At 39.5% G+C, this 21,910-nt stretch overlaps 1 protein-coding gene across 1 annotated transcript in view; it reads right to left on the bottom strand.

Moving 5' to 3' along the window:
* Positions 1-21,910, bottom strand: part of col7a1l (collagen type VII alpha 1-like) — a 265,380-nt gene that overhangs the window by 22,780 nt on the left and 220,690 nt on the right. Inside the window, exons 88-93 of the mRNA XM_078419535.1 lie at positions 21,293-21,355; positions 14,557-14,673; positions 13,285-13,362; positions 7,668-7,721; positions 5,988-6,036; positions 876-884 (exon numbers count right to left, since the gene is read on the bottom strand). Of these exons, the coding sequence (XP_078275661.1) occupies positions 876-884; positions 5,988-6,036; positions 7,668-7,721; positions 13,285-13,362; positions 14,557-14,673; positions 21,293-21,355 (370 nt within the window). The remainder of the gene's footprint in view (positions 1-875; positions 885-5,987; positions 6,037-7,667; positions 7,722-13,284; positions 13,363-14,556; positions 14,674-21,292; positions 21,356-21,910) is intronic.

Genomic DNA, 21,910 nt, shown 5'->3' with positions numbered 1-21,910 from the left:
CCCTGTGTATTTTCTTTTTTGCACCACCCGATGTACTCATGCATGGTATTTTTTGCCTGAATAGCATGCAAAAGGAAGCTTTTCACTATCTCCAAACATGTTACAATAATAAACCAATACCAACACAATGCTGAAAATTGGAATATCTTCCATCAATATATATTGGAGGGAAAGGTCATTGGCAAAGATATCCTCACTGAATATCGAGAGAAATCTAAATGTCTTAAGTAACTGAGAAAAAGTGGAACTTTTGTGATATTTTAGAAGGTTGGTAGAGAGGGAAAAAAAATAAACCTGAGGATCCAGATTTTTCTAAAGTAATGATTTCAACTTTTGAGAAAGCAGGTATAAAGACTCATGTTGCAGGTGCAGATCATTTGTGGAAGTGGAGGATCAGATAAAGTGTTCCTTAAATAACTGAACAATAAAGAGGAGTGCCTTAGTCTCTATTCATCATTTTGATTTTAGTCTCATTAAGGAGCTTATTTGCCTTACTGATGAAATGGCCATTTCAGAATATCAGCATTTCAGAATGTCTACATAAGCATTTTTTCCTTACTTTTTATGCGTATGCATAGGATATTTCATCAATTAAATATAACTGGAAGGAATGTTGGTGGGAAGAGGCTGAGGCAGAATTTGATGCTGATCTCAACGCGATGCTTATCTCAACTGAGCTCTCTACCTTATTGCTAATTTAGAAACAGAAAAGGCATATATTCCAGAAAGGTGGAGAAGGGAAAAGAAACAAACCAAAACTGCATAATATTTTGGCTAACAATCGTACAAGTTCCTATTTGGAAAACAGAGTAAGACTATTCTAGACAAAGTGTTATTTCTCACCATTCTGTCGACTCACTTCCTTTCTGACTCACCTGCACAAGCTGTTGAAATAAATAACAGGGTTGATTAGTTTAAAACAAAGGCTTAATGCTTTTGTATTTAAAGACTTCTGCTGGTTTACATTAAATTCAATAAATATCAAAAATAAAGATGTATAGATGTATAACCTAGGTGCCTCCTTACATTGAAGTAACATCTAGATCTTCCAAGGAAGATCTGAGTAGCTAACCGTGTTCAATTAAAAAATTAATAAAACACTTAATCTATTTTTTTACCTTGATACAAAAATTTTCATCTGTGTTCAGTATGTTTTCTTGCACTATTAATATCATATTGCATTGTAATTTTATAAAAAAGAGAAATCATATACCATAATTCCCAAAGAAGAGCTTCAGGGCTTTTGAAAACCATTCAGTGGAAATCAAGCCCATGTCAAAAGCAAGCCCATGTATTACAGTTACCTAATTGCTCTTAAATTGAAAGCATTTTGCTTCAACTATATTATTCCCCTGTGATTTTAAATATCAAACACAGTAGGTCAGCAATTGGATTTTAAATATCAACAAAAATGCTGTGTTGATGGGAATGTCTGATCTGTAAAATGATAAATAAAGCTAATGTTCCTTTTTTGATGCCATATGTTTTGGGAAATTTTTGCATCAAAGCTCATTTTTAGTTTGGTTTGATTTTTAGTTTGGTTTGTCCTACACACTAGGGACAATTTACAGAAGCCAATTAACCTACAAACCTGCACATCTTTTGGAATGTGTGAGGAAACCAGAGCACCCGGAGAAAACCCATGTGGTCACAGGGAGAACATGCAAACTCCGTACAGACAGCATCCATAGTCCTGATTGAACCCGGGTCTCTGGTGCCGTAAGGCAGTAACTTGAACACAGCACCACCTTGTATTTATCTTTTCTCATGTCCCCACCATCCTCTTAAACAGGGCCTATCTTTTTTAGTAATGTTTCTGTCACTTCCCAATTCTGCTCCCTTTTGGTATGCCTACCAGCCCTTCACCCATTCTGCTACGAAGAGTCGTGACATACCTTGTCAAGCTAAAGTCTCCTCATTAATGTTGTACATTTGTTGTTGATAACAATTGGATATTGTTACCTGGACGATGTAGCTAAACATACTATATTAGTCATTGTATTTGATTTCTCATTTGAAATTCAGTTCCATTGAGTACAATGTCTCAATCAATTATTGCTGGCTAGCCTGCTACCTGCAACTAGAGAGGAGGGTCAACATTGACCAGAAACTCAACTGGCTGATAAATAGTGTAGCTAGAACAGTAGGTAAGAACTGTGTACCCTATTGTGACTGACTCTTTTCCTGATACCCCAACATCTTTCCACCACCTACGATGCGTGTTAGGAGGAGAGGGGGAGGGGAGGGAGGGGGAGGATGGAGGGTCAGGGAGGAAAGGGAAGGGGAGAGTGGGGGGGAGAGGGGAGGGGGAAGTGGGGGAGGAGAGGGTGCTGCACCAATGCAGGAGAGGCAACCGTAGGGGGGAGAGGGGGAGGGGGAGGGAGGGAGGGGGGGAGGGGGGATGGGGGTGAGGGGAGGGGGGGCGAGGGGAGGGGGAGGGAGGGGAGTGGAGAGTGGGTGGTGAGTGGAGGAGGAGAGGGTGCTGCACCAATGCAGGAGTGGTTTGGGCCCAACGGGTCCACTTGGTCTAGTCTACAATTAAATATATCATTTGATAAGCAAAGTTAAAGATCATCAGACACCTGGAGAATAATTTAAGAACTCGGGTCTGCTCTGCTGTTTAAACTAATGTCGACCTTTACCGATTCGTAAAGTAATTCTTCTCAATATCACGTAATAATCAAATAATATTTTCATTCAGATATAATTCTGCTAGCATTGTGCAAGGAATCAATTTATTGCCATTAAATGTTTGTTACAGAATTAAGAGGACAGGAAATGGAACTCTGTGTTGGTTGGGGGCAGAGTGGGAGGTGGTGGAATGAGTAATCTAGAAGAGGCAGCGGCCAGTAAATAGCTAGCAAACAGCTGCAGCTTTTGTTGCAACCATCATCTCTGACTTCTTCCCCTTCATATAATACACAGAACTTTATATCTTGCTTCTGGAAGATTTTCCAACTGCAGTGTAAGGCAATGCAAGAAACACAGTCCTTGTCATTCTTAAAGGGAATCAGTATTTCCTGAAGCTGTTCTGTTTTTTTGCCACTCCTCTTAAAACAAACCTAAACCGTGGCCAGCATCATTCCCATTTTCGAATGATGCAACCATCTCTGTGCTGTGAGTATGTTTGAAATCCCCAACATTGTACTACCAAAAATGGACAATTTCAATCAAATACAATTCTATCCATTTTTGGAATGATGCCCAAGTGTAATTTTACTACTAATGATTCCAATCCTTATCATTCAAGAGGAAGGTTCTCAGAAGAGTCTTCGTACCTGTAAACCAGTTGGACTTCATTGAACATTAAAGTTCAGAATGTGAATTTAGTCACACTTGTCCATTAACCCTATCTCAACCAAATTCTAAGTCCCTATCGGTGCTGTGTGCAGACATTGTAACATCAATGTCAACAATAGTCATTTATATAATGGCTTTAACAGAAACATAGAAAATAGGTGCAGGAGGAGGCCATTCGGCCCTTCGAGCCAGCACCGCCATTCATTATGATCATGGCTGATCATCCACAATCAGTAACCCATGCCCAACTTCTCCCCATATCCCTTGATTCCACTAGCCCCCAGAGCTCCATCTAACTCTCTCTTAAATTCATCCAGTGATTTAGCCTCCACTGCCCTCTGTGGCAGAGAATTCCACAAATTCACAACTCTCTGGGTGAAAAAGTTCCCTCTCGCCTAGAGTTTCAAATGGCCTCCTCTTTATTCTAAGACTGTGGCCCCTGGTTCTGGATTCCCTCAACATTTTTGAACATTTTTCCTGCATTTAGCTTGTCCAGTCCTTTTATAATTTTATATGTCTCTATAAGACCCTGCTCATTCTTCTAAACTCTAGTCAATACAAGCCTAGTCTTTTCAATCTTTCCTCATATGACAGTCCCGCCATCCTAGGGATCAATCTCATGAACCTACGCTGCACTGCCTCAATTACAAGGATGTCCTTCCTCAAATTAGGAGACCAAAACTGTACACAATACTCCAGATGTGGTCCGACCAGGCCCCTATACAACTGCAGAAGAACCTCTTTACTCCTATACTGAAATCCTCTCGTTATGAAGGCCAACATGCCATTAGCTTTCTTCACTGCCTACTGTACCTGCACGCCAACTTTCAGTGACTGGTGTACAAGGACATCCAGGTCTTGCTGCACTTCCCCCTTACCTAACCTGACACCATTGAGATAATAATCTGCCTCCTTGTTTTTGCCGCCAAAGTGGATAACCTCACATTTATCTACATTATACTGCATCTGCCATGCATCTGCCCACTCACTCAACCTATCCAGGTCATCCTGCAACCTCCTAACATCCTCTTCGCAGTTCACACTGTCACCCAGCTTTGTGTCATCTGCAAACTTGCTAGTGTTACTTCTAATTCCTTCATCCAAATCATTAATACATATGGTAAATAGTTGCGGCTCCAACACCAAGCCTTGCGGCACTCCACTCGCCACTGTCTGCCAATACTGAAAAGGACCCATTTATTCCTACTCTTTGCTTCTTGTCTGCCAACCAATTCTCTATCCATGTCAACACCCTACCCCCAATACCATGTGCTCTAATTTTGCTAATGCAGTAAACTTTCCTGAAAACCATTATCAAACAAAATTTGACACATGGCCACAATGGTGGATACAAGACTAATGACCAAAAGCTTGAACAAAAGGAAACACTAAATGATTACTCTTAAAAGAGGCACCGAATTACCAGAGGAAGAGGTTCAAGAGATGAATGCCAGTACATAGCGTCGAGATAGCTACAGACATTGGGGAGGATTACATTCAAAATTGGAATTGGAAGAGAACAAAAGTTGTTGAAGGGCTGCAATAGTTATACAGATTGAGAGAGGCAGTACTATGGAGTGCTCTAAAAACAAAAGTGATAATTTAAAAATCAAGGCATGTGGTCTCTTGTCAGGTCCGATTTGACTTACTCCAAGTCCAACAATGGGGTATAGTGGTCTCCCCAGGTGATAACCTCTACTGCTATTACTGTAATGCATCCCCTGCAGTCAGTGGCATTGTCAAGATCCACATATTAAGGTTTTTGTGAATTAAACTAATCAGCCACAGGTTATTTTTAATTTTAAAAATCACAGAAAATGCTTATTTTATATAGGAAAACAGTCCCAGTGATACTTTACTTCATCCACTATTCATTACTTACAGTGTGATAATCGTGACATATGAACTTACAAAATAACTCATTGTGAATCAATGGTTCATTGTTCCAATACGAGTTATTGTAACGAGTAAGTTCATATGTTACAACTATTTGATCCAGTTCTTATTATTGAGTAATTGAACCAAATACTGCACACACTGATGATAGGCTGCCATGGAGAAATAGAGAGAACTAAAAGGCCTAAGCCCCTTTGTGTGCTTCTGAATGACATGGTAATCGCAAGCAAGTAGTTTATGAAACCTGTAGATTAGGTTTTATTGTTTGTAAAAGAGAGTAAAGTAAGAAAATGATCTTTAAAAACAGTGAATCACAGAATTTCCAAGCTCAGTTTGAAAGATGGTTTGAAAAAAGAAAATCACATCATGAAACATCAATGACCTTTAAATTTGTATTAAAGGCTAAATCTCTTTCATATGCAGCCTTTTAATAAGATTCCATTACCTCTTACCGTATTTAAATGGAAATAGATCAATTTTCATTTCATAAATTACTTTGAAAACTCACGCTGAAGCAGGAGTGGGAATCAATTTCAATTGTGTTCCATCTTCTACGTCTAACAATTGTAACACCTGATACGTTTTTGAGGCTCATTAGCATGAAGAATTGTTGAAATTATGATGAAAGTTAAAAGATTTTATAAACTATTATGTTGAGAAATTGCATTTACACAAAGACACACAAACCACTGGTAAAGTGACATTGTTTGGGCATTTTAAGGATTTTGAGAATTGCTTTCTAATAAAACCAATTTTTATTTTCACACAGATATTAATATTAATTGGCTTACCGCATTTGTCGCTCATTTCTCTTCTGACAACTTCTTTCACTTCTTCTTCCTAAATACAATGAATAAAAGTAGTTTAAAAAAATTACGTTGCTATAGCAGCTTTTTCAACCTTGGGTCAATAGTCAATAGTCAATAGTCGTTTATTTGTCACATACACATAAATGTGTAGTGAAATGAAACATTACCCGCAGTTAAGCAATAAGCACCCAATGAAATACCTCTGAAATTGAATGTCCATTATTATATAGTAGGAACCACCACAGCCACTTATAAGATGACAATGTTCTAATGGCACACCAATTCCTCTTCCAAACAAGTAAGGAACGGCAGTATATTTAATTAGGAGATAAGAAATTACTACATCTAAACTTGGTCCTGCTGTCAGTAAGAACTTGGCTAATGCTCTCCACCACCACGTAAGGACTACAATCACCTGCCCTAACTGAGGACTGGTAAATTAACCTGGACAATGGTTCAAAGCAGAGGCCTCCTTCCTCTGAATGGCTCAGCCCCATGGCAACATGTGGTCAAGTTGCCAGTTGAACTTAAAGGGAATCTCACAGATTTTCACTCCCTGAATGTAAGTATGGGTGCAAACAATTGTAGAATTTTCCTCTTTTCTGATCTGGGCTTAATGAAAGGGGTTTCAGAACAGTAATAAATGGCAAATGGCATTAACAGTGGGCCTGAGTGACACATTGTTTACTCACTTAAATATCTTAATTTAAAATCAAACCTTAAAAGTTGCCCATTATTGAGGTACTTTTAGAAATGAATTTCACCAGTGACAGCCCAATTCTTTGTGAACACATGGACCAGAAATGTACTGGTCAGGACATATAGATTACCTACGTCTTGTGACGAACTGTACAACTAAATGTCCTTCTGGGTCTTCATGATCCAACTATGGAGTATGGCCAGAAATCAGACAGGCTAAGCCTGATGCATTAATTTCCCTAAAAATCATCACTGAACCAATTTTTATAACAAGCAATCAGTTTGTATAGGTATTTTTACCAGTATAATTCTGCTATTCACCCAATTTATTTAAATTCATTTCACAGTGTTGAATGCTGAGATAAAATGAGGAGAATGCTGGAATCTGAGTTTCTAGTCTATTATAACAACAATTATATTTCACTGTGCAACTGTGGTCAGGTTCAAAGTCCTGCATAGTTTTGGACAAAAAAACAAGGAAATGGGATGTGTCTGCCGTTAATTCATTTAGGTGGCCAGGAAGAAAGGGTTTATCTCTCAAGCAAAAATGTGTCAAATAGGAAATAAAAAGAAAATGGAGACTCAAATAACTTCAGATGCTGGAATCTTGAGCAAAACACATTTGAGCAGGGAATGATATCGCCTATCCATTCGCTCCGCAGATATTGCCTGACCTGTTGAGTTACTCCAGTGCTTTATAATACGAATAAAAGGGAATTGTTGGAAATAAGTAGGTTTTCATTGGTAAAGAGCGAAAGTGATATTGTTTCATGTTGATGACTTTCATCCTAAGTTAAATAAATTTAACAATTTTCGGAGAAAATCTGAGGGAAAGAGTGTTGGGGATTTCAGAGGTGTTGGGTGGAGAAGGGGTGCAGATTGGGAGAGTTCAAAAGTTCAGTGGAGGGCAAGAGACAAAATCTGACTCTATCAGTAATTTAAATGTTTTCTAAGGATACTTACTGAAAGTCCAGTATCTCCTTTTTCACCCTTCAGTCCAGCAGGGCCAACTTCTCCCTGCTCAAGACAAAAACAAATTTATTCAGTAGTGAACAATTCAGCATTGTTTTATCTGTCTTTTTGTTAGAGCAGTCTCTGAAATTAAAGCTTATTGATCTCAATGTATAACAATCATTACATAAAACTTAGAGCGGAAAGCAGATGATTCACCCGATGCCGGCATTCCGATACTGCATGGGTGCTTCCTACTACCTTGCTTTATCTCACTTATCAATGTATATACTTTTATTTATTTTCCCCTCGGTTTGTCCTCAAAATTATTTATGCAATTCATATGTTTTCCATTATACTCTGAAGTGCTACACTGTTTGTTATGATGTCAAAAATGTCTACAAAAAGATGAAGTGAATATTATCTAGATATCCAAAAGATGCCATTGTGTCTGAATTAGCTGATCTCTGTAACTGATGATAGGTCAGCTAAAACAACATACAACATAGTATAGCGCAGGAACAGGATCTTTGGGTCACAATATCTGTGCCAAATATGATGCCAAGTTAAATTAATGACTTCTGTCATCATGTGATCTGTATTATCCTCCCATTCCTGCATATCCATATGCCGATCTTAAAGTCTTGTAAATGCTACTATTGTTTCTGCCTCCACCAGTACCTCCAGCAGTTCATTCCGGGCACCCACCACATGGTTGAAAACATATGCACCTATCTCCTCTAAACTTTGCCACTCTCATCTTAAAGCTATGCCCTTTAGTCCTTGACACTTCCATCCTGTGGAAAAGATTGTGACTGTCCACCCTATCTATGTGCTCATAATTTTCTATCCTTCTATTAGGTCTCCCCTCAAACTCCGACGTTCCAGAGAAAAAAAAATCCAAGTTTATCCAACCTCTCCTGACAGGTAATACCCTATAATCCAGGCAAAATTCTGGTAAACCTCTTCTGCACCCTCTCCATAGACTCCTCCTTGTAGTTAACACAAGATGCAAGTACAATTTTCCAAGAATTAACATGGCTCATTCACAAGTTTAAGGTAAGTAAATTCCTGGTCTAAAGGAGTGGGCGATTGAATGTCTCAGTATAAATGGCTGTTTTAAGGTTGTGCCAGGGATAGCACTAGATGCCAGGGGAGTTTGCCTTTGGTGGCTTGGTAGTCTGGAGATGGGGATTTGGGGAGGAAGGATAGGTGTGCAGCTTGCTAGACAAACTTGCATATGCGATTACATCGTCAACACTCACCTTTGCCTTAACAACAGAAATGAAAGAAAATAGTAAACTGCAACTCCTAAACAATATGTGAGTGGTCAATAGACAATAGACAATAGGTGCAGGAGGAGGCCATTCGGCCCTTCGAGCCAGCACCGCCATTCAATGTGATCATGGCTGATCATTCTCAATCAGTACCCCGTTCCTGCCTTCTCCCCATACCCCCTGACTCCGCTATCCTTAAGAGCTCTATCCAGCTCTCTCTTGAATGCATTCAGAGAATTGGCCTCCACCGCCTTCTGAGGCAGAGAATTCCACAGATTCACAACTCTCTGACTGAAAAAGTTTTTCCTCATCTCAGTTCTAAATGGCCTACCCCTTATTCTTAAACTGTGGCCCCAGGTTCTGGACTCCCCCAACATTGGGAACATGTTTCCTGCCTCTAACGTGTCCAACCCTTAATAATCTTATACGTTTCGATAAGATCTCCTCTCATCCTTCTAAATTCCAGTGTATACAAGCCTAGTCGCTCCAGTCTTTCAACATATGATAGTCCCGCCATTCCGGGAATTAACCTAGTAAACCTACGCTGCACGCCCTCAATAGCAAGAATATCCTTCCTCAAATTTGGAGACCAAAACTGCACACAGTACTCCAGGTGCGGTCTCACTAGGGCCCTGTACAACTGCAGAAGGACCTCTTTGCTCCTATACTCAACTCCTCTTGTTATGAAGGCCAACATCCGACCCGAAACATCACCTATTCATGTTCTCCTGAGATGCTGCCTGGCCCGCTGAATTACTCCAGCACTTTGTGTCTTCTTCTATGTTTTCTCTCCTTTTAGTTCCCCCTTACATTTTATGTGATAAATAAATAAATGAACTGAGTTCATGAATCTTACTGATTTGACTTGAGTAGTTCATATGAAGATGGCCACATTATACTTTGTCATTTTATTGGTGAAGTGTATTTGCATCATCAACACCCAGGCGTGGAGAATGTGGGCTGCGGTTTCCTATTTTTATCAAATGTAAAGCATGCAAAAATAAAGCTTGTTGCACATGATGATGGTGAGTGGGTGGCTGGAAAGTATGCACTTAATTGGTCACAGTACAAGATTAGATTGAACAGGAAGTACAAAGCACATATTTTTTTCCTTTTGTTGGAAGTCTGTGTATGTGAGATTGAGATACAGAATGAAGGGTATAAGTCATTATCAAACTTTCAGTAAGTATTTGAGCATTGGAATAAAGTACATGAAATGAAATACGACACTAATTGGTCACATTCTGCTTCTTTGTGCAATGATTCACTCCTTACTGTAAAATACGGAGGGTGCCAGTTTGTACGGTATGTTCATTTGGACAAAAACACTTGCTGGGATAATATGGGTGCGGATGATAGGGGGTCCTTGTAAGTAAGAATCTTTAACTCCATCAACTTACATAATCATGTCTGTTGGAAGAGTGAGCAATGGATTCAGATCTGATATATTTACAATCTTTAAAAGAACTTAAAAATACAATTAAGTTTGCTGTAAAACATCTTCTGCCTGTTTAATCAAAGGTGGGAGAGAGTGGCGCCAAAGTAAATGAAAAATATTTTCATAACAGGATAAAGATGCCAAAGGTTCCAGAATAGATAGAAAATTAAAATGAAATAGTGAGCCAATGTAGAGCATCACATATCTCTACCAAAAGTATCTGTCTCCTCCATTATCTGACAGTAAATTTGTGGGATAACAGGTCCATAATATTTCATTTTCAACCATATTGTAACACAATTACTAAAGATGCCCCTTTTCAATACATCTTTAATTTTCACTCTATTCTAGAAGCTTTGGCATCTTTATCCTGAAATTCAAACTGCACTGCATAAATATCAGCACGTGAACATTGAAATCCACATCCACACCAAACTTGTAGAGCTAAATGGGAAAACCAGTGGTTGATGTTCGCCACTCATGAAATGGAGTTCCAATTTGCAGGGATAAGAGAATAGCAATATGCTAGGCACAGGCCAAATGCTGACATCCACGAGGCTACTAGGAATTTAGTATGGTGGTTGCTTTGGAAGCAATGGATGTAGGTTGATCATATGATCATTTTTACATGGGCTATCTAAAACCGTCCCATGAGTTTTCAGATACTTCCGCCTTAATGCTCAAACTCTTTCAACTCTTCAAATTTACAACCACTCGCCCCCGATTCAGAAGTTTCCTCCAAAAGCAAATCTTTGTCACCTTTCTTAGCACTTATCGGCTGGCACCTATTATTACTCCCGATGGCATCCTTTGCGAGTTTACTATATTCAAACCCATATTTGATAAATAATTATTGTTTATTGCTTTGGTGCAGGAAGAGTCTGATTTATGATTGGGCTTATGCTACCTTTGAGCTGTGAGTCGTCAAATTGGATACAGTACAAAAATTTGGATTCCATGTCTTTACAACCCCAGAAAGGATTTAATTAACAAGAAAAGAATTAGAAACAGGAAAATAGTTGGCAATGTTGTGATGTTTGCTGCCTAATGCAATGAGAAGAATAGGAAGAATTTCATGCTCCATTTATTATCTGCTGCTAATTAAGTCAATGCTCTGAAAATAGTATATTTAGATGATATACCATATCTCCCTTTCAGTTGCATAGCCCAAAGCAAATATAAATACATTCTAAAACAGTTCATCTGGAAGGAAATGCAGCAAGGGAGTTGTCCCTTGTCCATTGCTTAGTGTTTAATCTTCACTGCAATGATATTAACATTTAACTAAATGTCTGTAAATAGTCACACTTGCAATAAGAGCTGTTAACTCATTTGTCTGCGTGATAAATGACCTAACATTGAAGTTTGCTCCACGGATGAGAGCTTCACAGGTGAGACCGCACCTGGAGTATTCTGTGCAGTTTTGGTCTCCTAATTTGAGGAAGGACATTCTTGCTATTGACAGAGTGCTGCGTAGGTTCACCAGGTTAATTCCAGGGATGACGGGACTGACATATGATCGACAGGGCTTATATTCACTGGAATTTAGAAGGATGAGAGGAGATCTTAAAGAAACATATAAAATTCTTAAGGGATTGGACAGGCTAGATGCAGGAAAAATGTTCCCTATGTTGGGGGAGTCCAGAACCAGGGGTCACAGTTTAAGAATAAGGGGACAGAGATGAGGAAAAAGCTTTTCGCCCAGAGAGTTGTGAATCTGTGGAATTCTCTGCCATAGAAGGCAGTGGAGGCCAATTCACTGGATGTTTTCAAGAGAGAGTTAGATACAGCTCTTAGGGCTAACGGAATCAAGGGATATGGGGAGATAGCAGGAACAAGGTACTGATTTTGGATGATCAGCCATGATCATATTGAATAGTGGTGCTGGCTCGAAGGGCCGAATGGCCTCCTCCTGCACCTATTTTCTATGTTTTTATGATGACTGAGATAGTGATTCCACTGCACAGCACAACAGATTAGAACAGATTTCATAATCTGCACCATGAATGACCACAGACTTTAACATATAACATATAACAACTACAGCATGGAAACAGGCCTGTCCGGCCCTACCAGTCCACGCCGACCATTCTCCCTGACCTAGTCTCATCTACATGCACTCAGACCATAACCCTCCAATCCCCTCCTATCCATATACCTATCCAATTTACTCTTAAATAATAAAATCGAGCCAGCCTCCACCACTTCCACCGGAAGCCCATTCCATACAGCCACAACCCTCTGAGTAAAGAGGGTGGCAACTCTTCTAATAATGCCCGGTCCTCGGGGGCAATAAGCCAATAAACACAGTATTATCTGCTGATTCTGGTGGATCATGTGTGCCACCCTTGCCACTAGTGTAGATGGGGCATTTTGGTCGGGGTGGGCAAGTTGGGCTAAAGGGGCTGTTTCCACGCTGTATGTCTCCATGACTCTCAGAGGTTCAACACCATTCAGGTCAAAGCAGCCTGCTTGATTGCAACCCTATCAAACACCTAAAATATTCATTCCATCTACCATCATTGTACAATGACTGTAGTGTGTACCATCATCTATATATACCACAGTTACTTTGGAGAGTTTGTCGAAGACCAGTAACTTCTGCTACCACGAAGAACAGGGCTTAAGATGCAATTCAACTACCTGCATATTCCCCTCCAAGTTGTATGCTGCCTTGATTTGGAAATGTATCTCAGGCCTTTCATTGTCACTGGGTCTTTGTGCTGCACTGTGGAAGTACCTACACGAGAAGAACGGCAGCACTTCAAGATAGCAACTCACCATCATCTTCTCAAGGGCGATTGGGTATGGGCATTAAATATTGACCTGGTCAACGACATCCGGATCCAAAAGAAGAACAAATAACAAAAAAATCCATTGCATAATTTTGAAAGTCTATAACGAATTTACTAACCAGATCACCCTTTGCTCCTGAAATCCCTGTAAAGCCTCTCTTGCCATGGCATGTTCTCCCTCTCTTCCCTGGCTCACCCTATTAAGAAGAGATTTTGATCATTCACCATTATACATTTTAGAAGCATCTTTTTCAATGATCACTTACAGATACAGCTTAAAATAATGATGTTTCCAAGATATTATCTGATTAATGTCAGCAGTGCTCTGTTGTTACACTGTTGTGGATATTCTTCTGATGTAAGCCTAGGCCGGGTGTATCAGCAGACCTTTCATTTGTGGAGCAAATACAGCTGAAACTGATCTCAACTAATATCCACATTTTTTTTAGATGGAATGGAAGCTCACTGGATAGAAATCAGGAATAAGAGCCATAGTTTTTTCTGATCTATTGGCCTGTGCAGAGGAGATTCAACAGGATACTGCCTGGATCAGAGAGCTATAGTTATGGAGAGGGACTGGATAGGCTGGGCTTGGTTTGTCTGGAGCGAAGGAGGGTGAGGTTTATTAAATTTTAAGAAGCATAAAGAGGGTAGATAGAATATTTTTTCCACGGTAGGGGTATCAACAACGAGAGGGCATGGGTTTAACGTGGAGTTTTAAAGTTGATCTATGAGGAAACTTACTTCACAGGGAATGCATTCCAAATATCAAACACTGCCAGAGGGGATAGTGTAAACTATACTGTAAAACATCTGGAAACCTCGTTCAGGTGGTTTTAATTTAAGATGGTTTTGAATAAAATTGTCAGCCAGGAATTTCCTAGGACTTTTAGAACGGAGATGAGGAAGAACTTTTTCAGTCAGAGAGTGGTGAAGGTGTGGAATTCTCTGCCTCAGAAGGCAGTGGAGGCCAGTTCGTTGGATGCTTTCAAGAGAGAGCTGGATAGAGCTCTTAAGGATAGCGGAGTGAGGGGGTATGGGGAGAAGGCAGGAACGGGGTACTGATCGAGAGTGATCAGCCATGATCGCATTGAATGGCGGTGCTGGCTCGAAGGGCTGAATGGCCTACTCCTGCACCTATTGTCTATTGTCTATTGACTTTTCCCATGAAGTTTGATCACTTATTTAGAATATTGGATGGTGGCTTTTGCCATTGCAATGGTATCAAGCATCATTCATGAGAGTAATGAGACAAAATTTAAAAGAAAATGTAGCAGAGAAGCACAGTCCTTAAGCAAAATACAGTGGATGGTGGAAAATGGAAATGAAAAAATTAAATGCTAGAAATACTCAGCAACACATTAAAATGTGTTCATCATTAGCCATCCTACCTTTGCTGCAGGTTCACTCTTCTGACCGCGTGGACCAGTTGGTCCTGGTGGCCCTAGCTTTCCATCTAGACCCCTGGCTCCTTTGAAGCCCGTGAGTCCAGGTACTCCTTTAGCAGCCTGCATGAAAACAATATGATTTTTTTTTTAAAATGACCAATATTGTGCAAGATACACAATGATCTTCTTTTATTCATATCAGTGCCAATATCAAGAATATCACCTGATCATTTAATATCCCAATATCTCCTGATTTACATGCTACAGAAATTGCAGGCATATTGAAAAGCTTCTTGAGTGTTGTCGGATCCCCATTCTTAACAAGTGCTGTAAATGTTGGGAAAGATTTGGAGCTCAGAAATGAAGTCACTTGCTGCTGAATACCCGACCTCTGATTGGCGGCTGTAGCTATAACAATTATGTATACAGGTCCAATTAAGTCCTTGTTCAAATGATAAGCCTAATGATGTTAATGTTGAGGAATTCCAAAGACGTAAAGTCTGCCCTTGACGACGGTCTTTGCCTTGCAAATTCTGTTGGGAGTACTTTGTCTTTTATCAGCCCTTCGGAAAGTTACCCAGGTCATGCTGCTTGAAGGTTTTGACTGCCTCATTCTCTAATGAGGTGGAATTCCATTCAGGCTTCTTGTCACTGAAAGTGCAATGCCATCCTTTGGTTCCTTGCTCCTGCTCAGAAAGAGGCCATGATATTCCCACTTGGGTTCTCCTGTTTCATCCTTGTATTCCACAGCTCCTGGCAATGATGAGACTGCTCGATTGCCAAGTTGTGGAAGATGTGACAGACTTCTATGCATAGAGATAGTTGCCCTACACTGTACTGCAAGATACATTCCATACAGTCCAGGCTGTAGAAACATTGCTCAGTACCTTGCAGATGACAGCATGGGTCTTGCTATATCAGCGTTCCCTCTTATGCTTAGGCTTGGATGGGTGTGAGGAACCAGCTGCTGAGCGGATATCCCTTTTGTCCTGACATGGTGCCTACGAGCTGTACATTGAGGGAGTGATATAATTTTGATTCGTGAACATGTTACTCTCTGGTGTGTATCTGTGGATGCAGGCTGTAGCCCCTCTCAAATCGGCATTTCTGGTTAAAAAATACTTGTTTGTTCTGACGGTCGTTTTCTACCCAAGGAAAGAATTATAAACCTGATTCCTTGATTCGCCTTGAGTGATAAGCTATTATAACCTTCATGAAGTGGCATAGTGCAGGTGGGAGATCGGACTTTCATCTCCAGCAAGAACCTGGAAAGAGTGGTAGGAATAGAAATTAATCTTGTTAACTATTGGCAAGGCAGTTCTGGTCTCCAGCCTGGATGTGACGTGACAGCTTTTGGCAAGGACCTTCATTGAGATGGAGTCACCTCATGTATCGCTCTTCTGTCAAGTAATTGCCTCCTTACGTAGGCAAGTAATTGCCTAAAGGAGTCTTTTCTCCTTTAATCCTTCCCTTAGTCATGCAGTCGGCATGATGTTCATTATAGTTCCCATATCCAATGGAATTGGTGCTGCCTCAGGTATAACTACCTAATGCCAGAGCAATCTGTTACGATTCTTGAAACTCCTATAGCCTTCAGTAAAGAAAATAAAGTAAATAACATTGCCTCTCCGAATAAAGTTTTAACATTGGGATCCCTTTAAATATTGCATGTGGTGTGAATATATGGATTGGGAAGTGGGGAAGTAATTAGCTAGTTGCTGCAACGATATTGGCTACCAGTATTTGATTAATGGTTTGGTACTGGCTGGAATGTTGCAATCCAATTTTACAGTGTTGGCAACAGTTAGTGTAAGAACAGTGTTGCACGTGGATTGAAATGCAAATCAGCACATCTAGGTTGTGCTAATATCTGTGGTATAACATTAACAATTGAGCGCATGCAAGTGAATTCAAAGTTCTGATGCAACCGATGTTATGCAGCACTATATTTTACTCTTGGTGTTTCTGATTTGGTCATTAAGAATTTTGTTCTGGAATTTTCTCTTGCAGAAATGAAAGTATAAATTCCATCCTGAAGGCGGGAAGTTTGAATGGACATAGGCAGATATTTACAGGAATGGATTTTCTCAAACAGCTTCAAGGAGGTTTGTTCGCAGTGAAGAAATGTTACAAAGAAATTGTTAAAAGAAATGCCCTCAATTGTGCAGATGTAGAGAAAGATCTGCTATCAGTGATCGGTTATAGAGTCACAGAGTCATACAGCATGGAAACAAGCTCTTTGGCCCAATTTGCCAACTTGTCCACTCCAAAGGATGGGCGATGTTTCAGGTCAGGACCCTTCTTCAATAGTTCATAGTTCATAAGTTCTAAAAACAGAATTAGGCCATTTGCCTCATCAAGTGGTGATGGGGATGGATCTCTATGTTAAATGGGTGGCATGGTGGCGCAGCGGTAGTGTTGCTGCCTTACAGCGCCAGAGACCCAGTTTTGAACCTGACTGCGGGTGCTGTCTGTGCAGAGTTTGTACGTTCCCCCCCGTAACCTGCATGGGTTTTCTCTGAGATCTTCGGTTTCTTCCCACACTCCAAAGACATACAGGTTTGTAGGTTAATTGGCTTGGTATAAATGTAAAAATTGTCCCTGTGTAGGATAGTGTTAATGTGCGGGGATCGCTGGTCGGTGCCGATTCGGTGGGCCGAAGGGCCTGTTTCTATACTGTATCTCTAAAAAAAGTGTACTCCGCCATTCAATCATGGCTGATCTATCTTTCCCTCTCTACCCCATGCTCCTGCTTTCTTCCTGTATCCCCTGACTCCCTCACTAATCAGGAAGTCAATTCAATTTATCAAAAGGGTTAAATTATGCCCTTATTTTTATGTCTCAGAGGAAATAACCCTTTAAAAAGAAACCTGATCTGTTAAGTTGCTAATGATGTGCTGAATGCAATCTGAGACATAGTAACCCACCTACGTGCTGGAACACTGGGGTATTGTGAATGGAGAAAAGTCCAGCAGGAATGTCTGGACTCCTCTAAGTGATCCAGGTAACCAATTGATCAATATCTGTTTAAATTAAGGCTGGAAAAATCTGGTAGTTTCCCTTACATCCAAATCATTTAAGTGTAAAACAAGAACATTTCCTCCAGCAACATTAGCTTATTCAGTGCTTTGATATCATTATTTCCATTATCAAGCAAACTTAATGAAGCCTGAGAAACAGTTTGTGCCTATAATGATTTAATAATCATATTTAAGAATCTGCTCCAATTCTAAATACCCATCTTAATTATGTTATTGTCTCAACATGAATGTTGCAGCAAATGAAATATTAGTTAATGTATATTCCTCTTTAATGTTATCTTTAATTACTTGTGGAAGGTTAACTCATTGCTAAGGTCTAAACTGTAATTCTGTAATGATTAGTTCTGTTATCATGTAAGTTATTATGGTATTGGAATGAAGAAATGAAAGAAACTAAGATGCTTGGGAAGTATTAAATTGCTACCACTCTCTTCGTACCCCATCAAAGCAGATTTTTCCCCTCATGTTGCTTGCAAGTGTTAAAGATTTTGGTGTGTATTTTATGATGAAAATTATAAATTAAGAAGGCTTTGAATAAAAGATAGAAAAAACTGTAGATGCAATAATCTGAAACAAAAACAGAATGTTGAAAGAATCCAGCAGGTCAAGTAGCATATATTGAGACTACAGATGTTCGGGTTGACTAAGAGTGAAGAGGATTTAGCCGTGCAGGGTGAGGGTTGGAGGGGAAGTGGGATAGAGACTGGTCGATGATAGATGGAATCAGACGGGGGAGAAGGGTGGGACAAGGCTGATAGGTGGAACAGGATCGGAAGGGAATGATGAATAGATAGAACCAGGTGACGGAAAGGGATAGGAAGGTGAACAAAGGCAGAAGAAAAGGAGGTAGAAAGGCGAGTGTGTGTGGCAGGTGAAAAATAAGGGTGTTGGTTACCAGATTAACTTGACTACACATTATAGTGATTTGGTAAGGCTGCTCTTAAATAATCAAATCAGTGTTTAATTTTTTTCCCCTACCTTTTCATTTAACAATCCTAACATCTCTAAGGGTGTATTCATCAATTTCTTGTTTAAACTAAATAAGCCATGCCATCTTGTTATTCAATTTGAAGTCAAGATTTACCGGTTATGTGAATCACTTTATTCTTAGAGGGGCAGGTTAACCAGGTAACGCGCCTTGAAAGATTTGCTTCAGGTAAAGTCCCCTGTCATCTTAAGCTTTGATTTAATAAATAAATGAAGTGTTCACTGGACACGGTGGAAAGGCAGGAGAACATTCCTAAAAAGAAAATCTGTTGATACTGAAAATAGCAGTACAACAGAAAAATTAACTTCAAAAGTTTTATGAATGCTCTCACCAAAGTTTTAACCTATCATCGCTTTTGGATACTGATAGAGATTTTTAAAATTCATTTACAAGGTGCGAGTTTCACTGGCAAGGCGAGTGTTTATCGTCCAACTTGAACTCGATTACAAAAGTCGCAGTGAAGCGTCTTCTTTTCATGTTTGAGCGTACTTCAGCAGTTCCAGGATTTTGGCACAGTTTTGACTTAAAAAAACTTGCAATATATTTTTAATCGAAATTACGTTAGACAGGGAAACAAACTTGTAGATGCTGGTGATCACAAATATCTGCTGCTCCTGTCCTCCAGGTGGTAGACACTGTAAATTTAGGAAATACTGATAAAGACACTTCAAAACTTGCTGCAGGCTATCTTGTACGGAGGAGAAATAATTTGAGAATCGGGAGGCAAATCACTTAATAAAAATATCCAGTCAATGATTTTCTCTTGCATGGGTAATATTTATGTATCTGGTCCACATTTTTCACAGTGGTGTTGTCCTGGATGTTAACTGTAGGAGTTGAGGATGACAAATCCAAATCTTAATGTTGTCTTGGTCTCGGCACATAAAGCCACAGGTTGCTTCATTATCCGAGGAGTTGCATTTAAAACTGAACAATGTACAACAAGAGCAATCATTCACACTTTTGACTTTATTTGAGGGAAAGTTATTTGATGAGGTAGTTGAAAAGAATTGGGCCTGGGACACTGCAGTGAGGAATACTTACAGTCATGTTCTGGAGCCAAGATGATAGGCCATCAATAATTAAACACATTTTCAACTATTCGTGGTCTGGGAATTTTTCCCTTCATTCCCATAGACTTGAATTTTACCAGAGCTTCTTGATGCATGTTTGATCAAATGCTTTTTCGACATCAAAGGCATTGACTCTCATCTAACCACTGAGATTCAACTCTTTTATCTATGTTAGGATCATGGCTGTAATGCGGTTTGGAGCAAAGTGGTCTGTCAGAACCCATACTGAGCATCTGTGAGCAAATCTTTAGTCAGTGGTGCTTGATAGAACCTTCAATGATACAATTGGTCACATTGAGTAGACTAAAACAAAGGCAACTACTTGAATAGGGGGGCAGGAAATTTATCCTACTTTTTCAGGTTGTCAACACTTTTTAGCTAGATGCTAATGTCATGTACTGGAATACACATATGGTCTCTATTCCTCAGTATTACTGATATATATTTATATATAGTGCTGTTTAGTTACTTCAAGTCACTCTTTACATTCAATACTGTGCCTTGCAGTTCAATGAATCACTATTTCTCCCCTCCCCTCTCTCTCTCTGATTGATACATATTGCTTATTTGCTTATTTAAATCTCTTCTTTCTCTGTAGTTGGTAAAAAGATCTGCATGGCTACTGGTTTCAGGAATTCTTTCCATCTATCTCTGCACCTAACACTTGTATAAATTGATATGTCTTCAATCTTCTTGCTAAGTCTTCTTATCTTCTTGACAACTCCCCTTCCCTCCATCTATCTCCATGGCTGGGCTATGAAGTTACTTGAATCAGTATCTCCGCCATTTTTCTGCCTTGTACTTATGGTGTATTGGACTTGAATTGGACTTACTCTGTGTCTCCATTATTAGTTGCTTTGGTTTGATTGTTAATCCAGATTTAAACATTTCTATGTATAGTGGAGTTGATCTTCAGTTGTATTTGTTTCGTTTCTGCCAGAATTCTCAATGTCTTTCGCTCGTTGTCTTATGTATTTGTGATTATGTTGCAGAATGCTATATTTAAAAGTCATTAGCCAATGACAGAAACAGGTTTTCATAGTAATTACAGTGTGCAAATGCAGAAACTGGCACAGGGCCATGCACTGCCTGATTTGAATAAATTGCCAGCTTTTGTTCATAGCCCATTGATAGCATTCCTCCCCTTCTCTTTATAAAAATAAAATATTAGCTGTCTTTCTTCTTGCCATTTGCTGCCCTCACCTGCTAATAACTCATAAAAGGTCCTACTCCAAGATAGGAATGGGTAACATTGGAAAATAATGATTTTTACACTGGAAATCCAGGGGATCAGGGCAGTTGAACAATGAACATAGAACATAGAGCAGTACAGAACATGAACAGGCTCTTCGGCCCACAATGACTGTGCCAAACATAATGCCAAGACCAGCCAACATCTGTCTGCACATAATTCAGATCCTTCCATTCCCTGCATATCCACGTGCTTATTTAAGAGATCGCTGTTTACTTGTCCCATCAAAATCTACTTTCCTTCACTGCATTTTCACTGATTAAAGTATGTGCTTGCTTATGAAGTATTTTCTCAGTCAGTTGGGTAGACTTTTTATCTGCTGACAATGCAACTTGCCCACCATTTAATGTAATAAAGGAGATCATAATATGGTATAAAAACTAACCTTTTGTCCTTTCCCTCCTGGAATTCCTTTGGGCCCTGGAAGACCTGGAAATCCTTGCGACCCCTAAATTACACAGAAACATTTAATGACATGTACATTTTTAAACTCACAACATTTCAATAAGTACAACGCCGCATTTTGCTTAGCATATGCCCCATTGAAGCTCTCGAGTGGCCCTTGCCTCTAAATTTGCACTCTGGATTCTTGTTATTTACCAAATTTACACTCTGGATTCTTGTTATTTACCAAATTTCTCATAAGGAACCCTGGTAATTACTTTAATTCTGATCCAATATATATATTATGATATTAATTTACCTCATAAAATATAATATTATTGATTCAAAATGATTATACTTCTATGATTTTATGTTGCAGTACATAGAATTTCCAGCACAGAAACAAGCCATTGCTTATAATGTTGCTTATAATGTTTATGCTCCCAATAAAGTTTCTCCTAACTTACTTCCTTTTACCCAATCAGACCATACCTTGTTTCTTTTTGACTGATGTGCAGTATTTCTCTAAATTCCCTTCAATGCTTCTATACTGTTGATCACTGCCACAATCTGTGATAGTGATTTCCATATTCTCACCGTGTCAATTTGAACATTGACT

The sequence above is a fragment of the Rhinoraja longicauda genome, chromosome 23, assembly GCF_053455715.1.
Source record: "Rhinoraja longicauda isolate Sanriku21f chromosome 23, sRhiLon1.1, whole genome shotgun sequence".
In the NCBI taxonomy this organism is placed as follows: Eukaryota; Metazoa; Chordata; class Chondrichthyes; order Rajiformes; family Arhynchobatidae; genus Rhinoraja; species Rhinoraja longicauda.
The sequence above is the reverse complement of the archived record's forward strand: the minus strand, read 5'-3'. Positions and strand labels throughout refer to the sequence as shown.